We start from the raw sequence: 12,621 nt of genomic DNA on the forward strand, positions 1-12,621 counted from the left end.
GGTGCCATTGTCTTAGCTAGTTGCCTACAAGGAGCTGGAAGCATCATAGGAGCCTGGGAAGCTTTGGCCACAGCAGGTAACCTGGGGTTGGACAGGGAACCCCCAGGGGCACCACTGGCCTGCCACTATATCGGAGGTCATGGTGTGCCCTGTGTCAGCACCTGAAGAACCGAGTGTGGTATTGAGGTCTGTACTGGAGGCAGAGTCTGATGCAATGTTGCAGGATTGAATGCTGCACAATGGCCAAGAGAAGGACCAGATGGAGCAATCTCCTCTATCAGGACTCCAGGAACAATGGTGACCTCTGTGACCAGGAAGGGCGTACGTCCCTGCATGGACTTCAGTACTCTATGGATCTACTTCTCGTGTGGGGGTACCACGGCTCAGAGATAAACTCTGGTGAAGGGATGAAAATAGAGAGCAGCTAGACATGCCACGATGGTTGAAATAACTCAGTTCTAATGAGTATCAGCATGGTGAGCGGTACCTTGGGTGTAGGGAAACATTCCTAAAGTGTACACCAAGTAAGGTGACGGACTTTCTTTTTGAAGTCACTGGTACTGGGGGATGCGCCTTCATGGGTCTGCACACTGACACCAGTGACGTGGGTGACCTTGCATCCTGCCCTAGTCTGTCCCTTCCAGACTTTAGAATGCTTCAGGGCGCACTCCTTTCTGATTGAGGAGATGAGCAGGACCATGCACGGCTCGGCAACTGAGTGCCAAATGGCGGCTTCCCTCCTTTGCTGAGATGGGTGGTGCTGTGGGTGCCGGTACTAGCATGGACTGCATGTCCTGAGCAGCCTGGAAGGCCTCTGGCATGGAGGGGAGATGAACCTCTAGTACCAGTGACAATGACCGAGCAGAAAAGCCTGGTGCTGCCTAGGTTGCAAGAGAAGGCCTATAAGCCAACTGATCCCCTTTCTTGTCTTTGTCCTCAACAGTAATGGATGCTCTTCAAGATGAGTTCCTCCGTGGGTGCTCCACATTAGGTCAGTGCGCCATGCTATCAATTGGAGATTTTAGAGCAACGTCCCTGGGGCCACGCGCTCCTAGGTGGCAGGCATCACACATGCATGAGCCCCCTCTTCCCCAATTCCTTCTCTACCGTGGAACAATGCCAGTGAGGAGGCCAGAATTCTGAAGTAGAGGGAAGGAAAGGGAAGGTTATGGAACACCCACGGGGACACTCATCTTGAAGAGCATCAGTTACCGTCAAGGTGAGTAACCTCTTCAAGAGAGAGATGTCCCCATGGGTGCTCCACATTAAATGACTACAAAGCTATTCTGAATTAGGGAAGTAGGGATTTCAGATCTGGCAGAAAAGCAGTGGAAAGAACTGCCTTAGAAAATTCCAGGTTGGAGAGAGGTTCCTGCGTAAATGTGTAGTGCTTTGCAGAAGTGTGGTCCAAGGATCAAGGGGCAGCTACACAAATGTCTCTTGTGTGTATGCTATTGAAGTAGACATGGCTTTGGTGAAGTGTGCATTTATATTGTCTGGAGGGACCATATATGATTGGGGGGGTAACAGAGCTTAATAAAGTTCAAAATCCAGTGACCGAGTCTGTGATGAGGGCCTGGCCCTTATTGTTGGTCACTATTGACACAAACTGTCTCAGACGTGAAAAGGTCTAGTTCATTAGATAAAGAGTGCTCTGCACAAGTCAAGTGTGTGCATCATCTCGAAGGAGTTGGCATGTGGTTTGGGGAAAGAGATAGGAAGGTGTATTGTCTGATTGAGGTGGAAGGATGAGTGCAGCTCAGGGAGGAATTTGGGATGGGTACATAGTAGAGAGACCTTGTCTTTAAAAAGTCATATGGGGGGGGGGGGGGGGGAGGGAATGTGTGTTTTAAAAAAAAAAAAAAAAATGAAGTCCATTCCTTTTGGTGTAATGAAGTATTTGCAATCGGCTCTTTTGTTGGTTGTAATGATGGAAGCCAGAGTCTGCCAAATGTCTGCTGGATCCATAGCTTCATCCATAGGGAGTGCTATTCTGGAAGAGGTAGGAGACAGTAGCATTCACAGAACTCTTTCGTCTGTATTTCTTATAGGTCATGATCCTGTGTCAGGGCTACCCTTTTAAAAAGATCTTGAAACTTCTTTGAATTGTCTCCTGGTGGTGGGATGTTGACAATAACTGCCTCGTCTGGTGAAGAGGACGAGTTGTGCGCAGGGGACCTGTTCTCACCCTCTGACAGTTTTCTATGTCTGTATGGGCTGGGGAATTAGGCTCTGTAGCTGGGGCTGTAAGTTGAGGAAAACCAGGTGGTGGCTTAGAAACTGTGCAAGGAGTGGTGTGGTGGCTCCTCCTAGGAGGAACTTTTTTTGGGGGGCATTGGGGTAGGGTAGGGGCCTAAACTTGGAAAAATGAGGTAACTATAGGTAATAGGTTGTTTTGTTGTTTTTTTGATAGAAACGGTGGAGAGAGAAGCTGCTGAGCATGGTAGAGAAGGAAATGAGGGGCTGCACTGCGCCTAACAGACACCAACGATGCAAGGGGGTGCCATGGCATGTGCGTGGCCTGGTGGAAACTGTTAGAAAAAATCTCTGGTCACTGGTGCGAGGATGCACCAACACCCAGAGTGGAGCACCCATGGGGATACCACTCGAAGAACAGAACACTTTAGTCATTCATTAAAAGCACAGAACCAAGAACATGGATCTATTTTCAAGGCAAGCTGTTGTCTTAGCATTTGTGTTCATGCCAAAATGAAGAAATACTATCAATTTCAAGAGATTCCTACCTCTGTAGATTCAGTCCAACCCCCAAAGAATCAGATAAGCATAGAAGCTTGAGGATTTTATTAGCAACATTTCATCAAATCTTTTGAGATTTACTAGTGACTCATTTTAATGAAGAAATGAAGTTGATTTTGTTTAAAGGTCCACAATCAAAATGTAGAAAGACGTTTTCTGAAGTTTTCAGGCAATATTGGGGACTAAGTTGTGCAGTGAGTAGTCATGAATTAATTAACAAACTATCCTGCTTTGGATAGAAAATGTCCATCTTATATTTGGCTCAAAATGCATATTTAAACAAAATGGAAGAAGAACCATAGTGACAAGGGAATTTGCTATCAACATTTATTGCATGCACCAGGTACTCAAGGCAGCTTACATCAGCCTAACCACACTAAGGTGATAATGTAGGCAACCGGAGTTGCAAATGAAGCCTGGGATTTGAATTTCCCAGGCTTCATTTGCCTATTGCTGGGCGCCGCCATTTTTAAATGTCCGCAAGTTCGGATTCCGAACTACCGTTACTCCTCGTGGAAGCCTAATCCGAACTACTTAGTTCGTGCCGCGTGTAGCCGCGGGTCACGGAGTCCGAAATAGCAGACATTTAAAAATGACAGGCCCCGGTAATATGCAAATGAAGCCCGGGAAATTCAAATCCCAGGCTTCATTTGCAACTCCAATTGCCTAAATTACCACCCTAGTTTGAACTAGGGTGGTAGTGTAGACATACCCTAATATAGGCCAGCCCCTCAATCTGACTATTCTTTATTTAATTGTCAAACAAGTTAGAACAGTATGAATTTTTCCTATTTCAGATGCAAACACCTTTGTAAGGTCTTAATGTAGTTGTGTGGGATTGTTCAATAAATTCCCATGTGTTAATGACTTGTAGTGTGTGATGTAGCCATCTATATTTTACCAGAAGTGCTGTTGCATTTATTCTATGTTTTGTAAGTTTAAAACATTATAAACAGGATAGATTTCATAACAGTATGTGATCTAGACCCTGGATTTATACAAGATACAGTTTAATCAGAAATACATAAAACAGTATATCTAGTGTTGAATCAAAAGTACATTCATATTTAATCTGTTTAATTACGTGGCTATATAGATCACAATAGATCAATCTGAATGCATATCTTTAGTGTCAAGTTGACTCTAAACATTGGAAAAGCATTTGTCTAATTTGTCCCTGATTTTCAGCAAGGCACTAAAGCACATGTCTTTAAGTGGGTGAATAGCGCAACTGGGACTATTTGTGTGCTTAACATTAGGCATATTGCTTAAGGCCCTTACTGAACTGGAACCTTTATGAGCAGACATTCAGTAAACACTTTGCAAATTAAAATGATTAGTCAAAAGAACATCTCCCAGTGTTAGGTTCTACATTACTTACTTTGGCAGTTTCTTCTGTGTTCAATTTATTACCCTTAAATAATATAATCTTGAAAGGATAGCTAATATCCCAGACACTCTGAGTCAGCAGCTACAAGGAAAACAGGAAGGTAGAAGTGTAGTTTAGTGATCTAGTATTTTATCTATTAAATATCCTTTACTATAGGAGCATCTGATCTTTACTGGGAAGATCATGGAATCATAGGCTGGTGTGACGGCATGTTGGGGTTTCCCCATCTCCTGCACCCCCACAGTGGCATGAACAGACTCTGCCAGCCAGTAGGATTGAGGGAGTTTATTGCTTCTCCAAGATACAGAACAGCATAGATGTAATCTGGTTACAGGAACTGGGGCCAGGAGGGGAGATGGGGGGTGGCTGGGGCCCTACAATCCCAGCCCCCTCCCTAGCCCCTTCTCCCGTGCTTCCCAGACAGTAACTGCCTCCCTTCCAGCCCTGCCCCCCAGCCAGGAGTTGGACCCTGCCTTCTTCTCTTTGTCTCTCTCCCTGGGAGACAATTGGTCGGACAGGTTGGGAGACCCTTGCCTACGTGACTCATCCGCTGTCCTGCTGGGCTGTGCTACAAATAGCCGCCAGTGGAGATCGCCCACTGACCAAGCCTAGCAACCAGCAAGATGCCACCACCACACCACACTGGGTTACAGAGCAGACAGCCCCCCCCCCCACAATGCCACAGCTGGAAGAGACCTCAAGAGGTCATTAAGTCCAGCCCCCTGCCCAAAGCAGTACCAATCCCAACTAAGTTTGTATTTGGTTTTGTATGTGTATTGTTTGTATGTGTAGGGGCAGTGTGCTGGGAGAGAAACTAAGCCCTGATTAGGGGGCGGGGCTTCACTGATTAGGGGTCCTATAAAGGTAGCCTTCTAATCAGGCAGTGGCATAGATAGCTGCAGTGGCACAGGAGCCAGCAAACAGAGCTGTAAACATGGGAGTTTGAGTGGGAGTTTATAAAGGGAATTTGGATATTGGGACTTCTTTGGGGTTTGTTTTTGCTGTGGAGGGGGAAGAGACCTCAGCAAAAATGAAGATGTTTGTAAACCAATGCGAGGAGCCTAGGTAACAAAATGGAGGAACTAGAGCTATTGATCCAGGAAGTGAAAGCAGATATAGAAATAACAGAAAAATAGTGGAATACTAGGCATGACTGGAGTACAGGTATTGAAGGGTATGTGCTGTTTAGGAAAGACAGAAATAAGGGTAAAGGTGGTGGAGTCACATTGTATATCAAAGATGAGGTAGATTGTAAAGAAATAAAAAGTGATGGAATGGAGAAGACAGTCTGTTTGGGCAAAAGTCACATTGGGAAAGAAAACTATCAGATCCTCCCCTGGGATAGCGCTTGGGGTGTGTTACAGACCACCAGGATCCAATTTGGATATGGATAGAGACCTTTTTAATGAAGTAAATACTCATGGAAACTGTGCAATCATGGGCGATTTCAACTTTCCAGATATAGACTGGAGAACAAGTGCTAGTAATAATAGCAGGGCTCAGATTTTCCTAGTTGTGATAGCTGATGAATTCCTTCATCAAGTAGTTGCTGAACCAACAAGGGGGGGGATACTATTTTAGATTTGGTTTTGGTGAGTAGCGAGGACCTCATAGATGAACTAGTTGTAGGGGACAACCTTGGCTCGAGTGATCATGAGCTAATTCAGTTCAAATTAAATGGAAGGATAAACAAAAATAAATCTGAGACTAGGGTTTTTTATTTCAAAAGGGCTAACTTTAATAAATTAAGGAAATTAGTTAGGGAAGTTGATTGGACTAAAGAAATTATGGATCTTGAGGTGGAGGAGGCCTGGGATTATTTTAAGTTAAAGTTGTAGAAGCTGTCAGAAGCCTGTATCCCAAGAAAAGGGAAAAAATTTATAGCCAGGTGTGTTAGACCAAGCTGGATGAGCAAGCATCTCAGAAAGGTGATTAAGAAAAAGCAGAAAGCATATAAGGAGTGGAAGATGGGAGGGATCAGTAAAGAAAGCTACCTTATTGAGGTTAGAGCATGTAGGGACAAAGTGAGAGAGAGGCTAAAAGTCAGGTAGAGTTGGACCTTGCAAAGGGAATTAAAACCAATAGTAAAAGGTGTTTTAGCCATATAAATAGGAAAAAAAACAAAAAGAAGTAGGACCGCTAATTACTAAGGATGGAGTGGAGGTTAAGGATAATCTAGGAATGGCCCAATATCTAAACAAATACTTTGCTTCAGTCTTTAATGAGGCTAATGAAGAGCTTAGGGATAATGGTAACATAACAAATGGTACTAAGGATATGGAGGTAGATATTACCATATCCGAGGTAAAAGCCAAACTTGAACAGCTTAATGGGAGTAAATCGGGGGGCCCAGATAATCTTCATCCAAGAATATTAAAGGAACTGGCACATGAAATTGCAAGTCCATTAGCAAAATTTTTTAATAAATCTCTGAACTCAGGGGTAGTACCTTTTGACTGGAGAATTGCTAATATAGTTCCTATTAAGAAAGGGGAAAAAAGCTACCCGGGTAACTATAGGCCTGTTAGTTTGACATCTGTAGTATGCAAGATCCTGGAAAAAATTTTGAAGGAGAAAGTAGTTAGAGACATTGAGGCTAATGGCATTGGGAGAAATTACAACATGGTTTTACAAAAGGTAGATCGTGCCAAACCAACCTGATCTCCTTTTTTGAGAAAGTAACAGATTTTTTTAGATAAAGGAAATGCAGTGGATCTAATCTACCTTGACTTTAGTAAGGCATTTGATACAGTACCACATGGGGAATTATTGGTTAAACTGGAAAAGATAGGGATTAATATGAAAGTTGAGAGGTGGATAAGCAACTGGTTAAAGGGGAGACTACAGTGGGTCATATTGAAAGGTCAACTGTCAGGTTGAAGGAAGGTTACTAGCGGAGTTCCTCAGGGATCAGTTTTGGGGCCAATTTTATTTCATCTTTTTATCGCTGACCTTGGCACCAAAAGTAGAGGTGTCCTGATAAAATTTGTGGATGACACAAAGTTGGGAGGTATTGCCAATTGAGAAAAAGATAAGGATATCATACAGGAAGATCTGGATGACCTTGTAAACTGGAGTGATAGCAATAGGATGAAATGTAATAGTGAGAAGTGTAAAGTTATGCATTTAGGGATTAATAACAAGAATTTTAGTTATAAGCTGGGGACATATCAGTTGGAAGTAACGGAGGAGAAGGACCTTGGAGTCCTGGTTGATTATAGGATGACTATGAGCCGCCATCGTGACATGGCCATGAAAAAGGCTAATACGGTCTTGAGATGTATTAGGCGAGGTACTTCCAGTAGGGATAAGGAGGTGTTAGTGCCATTATACAAGGCATTGGTGAGACCCCAGTTGGAATACTGTGTGCAGTTCTGGTCTCCCATGTTTAAGAAGGATGAATTCAAACTGGAACAGGTACAAAGAAGGGCCACTAGGATGATCTGAGGAATGGAAAACCTGTCTTATGAAAGGAGACTCAAGGAGTCTTGGCTTGTTTACCTTAACCAAAAGAAGGCCGAGGGGGGACATGATTGCTCTATTTAAATATATTAGAGGTATAAATACCAGGGAGGGAGAGGAATTATTTAAGCTTAATACCAATGTGGACACAAGAACAAATGGATATAAGCTCTCTAGTAGGTAGGAAGTTTAGACTTGAGATTAGATGAAGGTTTCTAACCATTAGAGGAGTGAGGTTCTGGAACGGCCTTCCAAGAGAAGTAGTGGGGGCAAAAGATCTAGCTGGCTTCAAGATTAAACTAGATGGGTTTATGAAGGGGATGGTTTGATGAGATAACATGATCTTGGTAACTAATTGACCATTAACAGTGGTAAATAGGTCAATGGAGGGATGATAGGAGTTACTATAGAGAACTTTCTGGGTGTCTGGCTGGTGAGTCTTGCCTACATGCTCAGGGTTTAGCTGATCGCCATATTTGGGGTCGGGAAGGAATTTTCCTCCAGAGTAGATTGGCAGAGGCCCTGGAGGTTTTTTCGCCTTCCTCTGTAGCATGGGGTACAGATCACAGCTGGAGGATTCTCTGCATCTTGGGGTCTTCAAAGTATTTGAAGGCTTCAATATCTGAGATATAGGTGAGAGCATTATTCTAGGAGGGGGTGGGTGAGATTCTGTGGCCTGCACTGTGCAGGGGGTCAGACTGGATGATCATAGTGGTCCCTTCTGACCTTGAAGTCTGAGTAAATCAACCCAGCCTGGGCTGTGTCAAGCTGAGACAAACTTCTAGGGATGGAGATTCCACCAGCTCTCTAGGTAACCCATTCCAGTACTTCACCACCCTCCTAGTAAAATAGTTTTTCCTAATAATTAGGATATAGCCTTAGAGATTTAGAGACTAAAAATCACATGATGCCTTGGGAAAAAATGGGGGAACTGCTTTCTTCCAGGCAGTGCAGGGGGAAGTGGTGGGCTCCATTGTGGAGAGGAGAACCAGCTTGCTGGTGTGGAGCTCTTTCAAGATCAGGAGCTGCTGCTGGAAGCTAGAGCCTGCCTCTGATAGATAGTCAGGGCTTTCATCAGGAAAGGAGCTTCAGAGGCTGTTGGGGGCTGTCCCTAAAGGGGAGAGACTCTTGTTATGCCTGGGGCACCTGCAGTGAAGGAACTGAGAGTAACTGGGACTGCTTGGGAAAGAAGTGCTTGCACACGAAGGAGCACAGCAGAGAGACTGAGTCTGAGAAGAGAGAGTGGTCTGCTCCATGAACCAAGACTCTGAGCTGCAGGCATTAGCTTCAGTCTTCAGATGGGTTGTATAGCTTGCTGCCTTGGCTAGACTGACACCTAGGACTTGCAAAGTGCTGTAGCCACTCCAGCTGCAGATCTTCAAGCGTGCCCATGCAAGCATCAGGGACTCAGAAATCCAGAGCAGTGTATACTCTGGGTGGGATGAATGGGGGTAGTGAAAATCCATGTTAAATTTCAGTTATTATTGTATACTTTAATTGATTTCACTCAACTGTACGCTGAATTTAAATTACGAGTGATGTTTAATCTTAGTCTGTCCAACCTTGTTTCTTTAAATTAGTATTAATGAACCTTTACTTAAGTACATTAGATTCATATTATTTATAACTGACATTTCTGAGTTAGATCCATGCCACAGATTCGAATTATAATGGGTTTACTCCTGGATGTTCAAGGCATGCCACTGTGTGTGCACAGGGACCAGCCAGGTGAAGGCACCCCTGATTTTGAATTGCTTTAGAGGTAAGGAACTACAGCAGAAGGATGGATAGATGATTCCCATCTATCCAACACCACCGGGATACTCAGGAGCTCCTTTAATATCAAGAACACTAAGCACCCAGACACACTTAGTGTTGCCTGCTCCAGAGAAACCCAGAGAGGAAAGGGGAGGAGGATTACACAATATTTATGGATAAAGCTAAAAATACATGATTATATATTTTAAATTAATGAATAAGAATTTTTTAAAAATGAGCGAAGAAGAATCCAGTTATTGTAGCCACAAGACCATTTAAGATACCCTGAAGGAGAAAGAGAAAATAATGCATATGAACCACCTCTTGGGACTAAACTATTCCTGGAGGCAACATACACTCAGTATTAGCCACTGACAATTCAGAATAATAAATTTTATCTCCTGTAGGTTTCAAGTTTATTCATCTTGCATCCTGTTGTGTCCCTCCCTCTAGGGCATCTGGTATTGGCCACTGTTGGCAGACAGGATACTGGGCTGGATGGACCATTGGTCTGACCCAGTATGGCCATTCTTATGTTCAAACATACAAGTTGTTTAAAAACAAGCTTCACAGTAACTACTGTATTACTGAACAGGGGTCTGGTTTTAGCTTGTTTCCAGGAATCATACTTAATATAAATTACCATCACATTCTCAGGATAGACGGATAGTTGCATTTTAAAATGCAACTATCAGGCATGTTAAGAATTGGTAAAAATCTTTCAGAGTTTACTAAAGTAGCAGCACAATACAGCAAATTTGCATTAAGAAGTAGACAAGCTGATGAAGACAAGACTGCAGCTGATGTAGAGTACAGTATGCATTTGAAGTTGGGAATCAACTGTTCCCTCATTTAATTTCTCCACTTACTCTTCTAGCTTGAAGTAAAAAGCAGGGTCAGTAATAGGGGTGGAAAACAGACATTGATTTAGGAGAGATTCAAAGAATTAAAATGGAAGGACAAGGTAAAGACTAGAAGGCCTCTTACCCTTCATGTAACATCTTGAACAACAACAGACTAAGTATGAGGGGAAAAACATACAGAGCGTCAACAGTGGTGTGTCTTATTTTCTTTTTGGTGGTAAATGTTCTCCATATCAACTTACAGTAACTGTTCGTGTTTTTTTTGGTGGCAGAGGAAGAGGAAAGTTGGATGATTTTCGGTTTATGGCAGCTTCTATGGCAATCATTTCCTGGTCACACATTTTCTTTATGCTGCAACACTCAACCAGTGTCAGGTGAGGGAGAGTCCTGTTCATCACACAATTACGGATATACTGAAGCCAGACAGAAAATAGTTGTTACAAGCAGATAATCCTAATTCTCCTCTTGTTTAAAACCATTTCAACTCATGCTAAATTTCATTCACAAACTTCATATTAATTTTATTAAATTATGAGATTAATTAAAAGCTTTTGACATAGCCCTACAAGCCATTCTCAAACAAACTAGGGAAATGTGGTGTAGATGAAAATACTATAAGTTAGGTGCACAACTGGCTGGAAAAAAAAATTCTCAAAAAGTAATGGCTTGAGAGAATGGCTTGTGGCCAAAGAGAGAACATATCTAGGAGTCCTACAGAGGTTTGTCCTGAAACTGTTCAATATTTTAATTAGTAACTTAGATAATGGCACAGCGTATACTCATACAATTTGTAGATGACACCAAGAAGGGAGTATCTGAGAGCACTTTAGAGGTCTAGAATTCAAAAGGCCCCTAATAAACTGGAGAGTTGGTCTGAAATAAACTAATGACATTCAATACATACAACTCCAAAATACTTCATGGCCACTCTCAAGATGTCCCCTGCCACCGGCCTCATGCCCAAGATGCTGGCTGTCCCACACTGTGGGCTCTGCAAGCCCCATTCCTGGGTGCTGGCTCTGCTCACAAGTGACCAGCTGCCCCATGCTGTGGGCTCTGCAATTCCTACTCCCTCGGTACCAGATACCTCCCAAGCAGTGGGACCAACGCCTCAAGAGCACGGCTTGCAAAGTAGTCTGCCTCATTAGAGTGTAGCCAGTGCCCTGGGAAGGGGCAGAGTTTAACTGGTAACCGATACGGATAAGTATTATCATATAGGTTAACCTCTTATATCCCTACAAGCCAGCAACAGTGCAGATATACTATTATTTTACAGGAAGAAAAGCAGCCTGCAGCATACTGACAAACAAAAATTCTAAGCTTATGACCACATTTCACATCAGAAATAGCAGGATTATGGAAGGAAAAAAAGAGTCAGGCTTATTTTTAATATTCTCACATTGCTCTTATTTTCTGAATAATACTAATTAATACTAAATTGGTTCTAATAAACAACATAAAATAGCTTTGTGTAGAAAATACATTCTACTTCTCCATATGATAATCCTTGTGAAATTTATTTTAAAACAATGTATTTTTGGGGTCAATAATGCTTCCAAAATAAATAACCCAGTTCTAAAAAAAATGTAGAAATTACTCCAGGGTAACCATATTAATCTGTAACTTTAAAAACGAGTAGCCCTGTAGCACTTTAGAGACTAACAAACTTATATAGAATCATGAGCTTTCATAGGTAATTTTTTCCAGGGCAATAGTGAATTAATTTTGCTTCTTCCCAGGAAAAGCTCACCTTTAGCTTAAATTCAAAAAATTTCAATACCTGGAACTGAATTAATGGGTGGTCACCAAAAATATATTCCAATCTTCCGCTAATTTGCAACACGTAGTCATAAGGATCAACTTCATCTTCCTTTCCATGGATAGTCAAACGTTTTCGGATTGCCAATTCATTCAGTTTGACAGGATTTATGTTAGGAGACACTTGAAAACTAAATACATCCTAATAAAATAAGAGACATTTTAACACTCAACTTATATAAAATGCATTAAAAGTAAGGAAAAAATATCAAGTTTCATGCCATGCTGTACATACAAGAGAGTTTTCAGAAGCACCTAGGTGAATTTTGAGCCTAAATCACTTAGGTGCTTTTGAGAATTTTGCTCAATATATTTCAAACGGCCTATAGATTTTTGTAATTTTTTTTCATTTATGTTGAAAGTGCAAATATGAAATCTAAATATGTGCCAGAATGAGGTGGTCTCCTATTTCTGATAGTCATCAAGAGAACTTTTAAGAGGGCAAAAGTTTAAGTAGAAATAATATTTAGTCTACCAAAACTGACTGCCCAGTTTAGTGTTTCCTATTTATGACTTATTTTAAAATTTTATCATAAAGGGGTCAATAATATGAGAACACAGTGTTTGAGAGCC

General features: G+C 42.1%; 1 protein-coding gene across 6 annotated transcripts in view; it reads right to left on the reverse strand.

The window, feature by feature from the left end:
* The window catches only part of PIK3CB (phosphatidylinositol-4,5-bisphosphate 3-kinase catalytic subunit beta), a 229,428-nt gene that overhangs the window by 144,864 nt on the left and 71,943 nt on the right, over positions 1 to 12,621 (reverse strand). For all 6 annotated transcript variants that reach the window (XM_075937524.1, XM_075937519.1, XM_075937522.1 and 3 more), the window contains 3 exons: positions 12,011 to 12,190; positions 10,473 to 10,643; positions 4,139 to 4,228 (listed from right to left, as the gene is read on the reverse strand). In XM_075937524.1, the coding sequence (XP_075793639.1) occupies positions 4,139 to 4,228; positions 10,473 to 10,643; positions 12,011 to 12,190 (441 nt within the window). The remainder of the gene's footprint in view (positions 1 to 4,138; positions 4,229 to 10,472; positions 10,644 to 12,010; positions 12,191 to 12,621) is intronic.

This window comes from Pelodiscus sinensis, chromosome 10, assembly GCF_049634645.1.
Source record: "Pelodiscus sinensis isolate JC-2024 chromosome 10, ASM4963464v1, whole genome shotgun sequence".
NCBI lineage: Eukaryota > Metazoa > Chordata > Testudines > Trionychidae > Pelodiscus > Pelodiscus sinensis.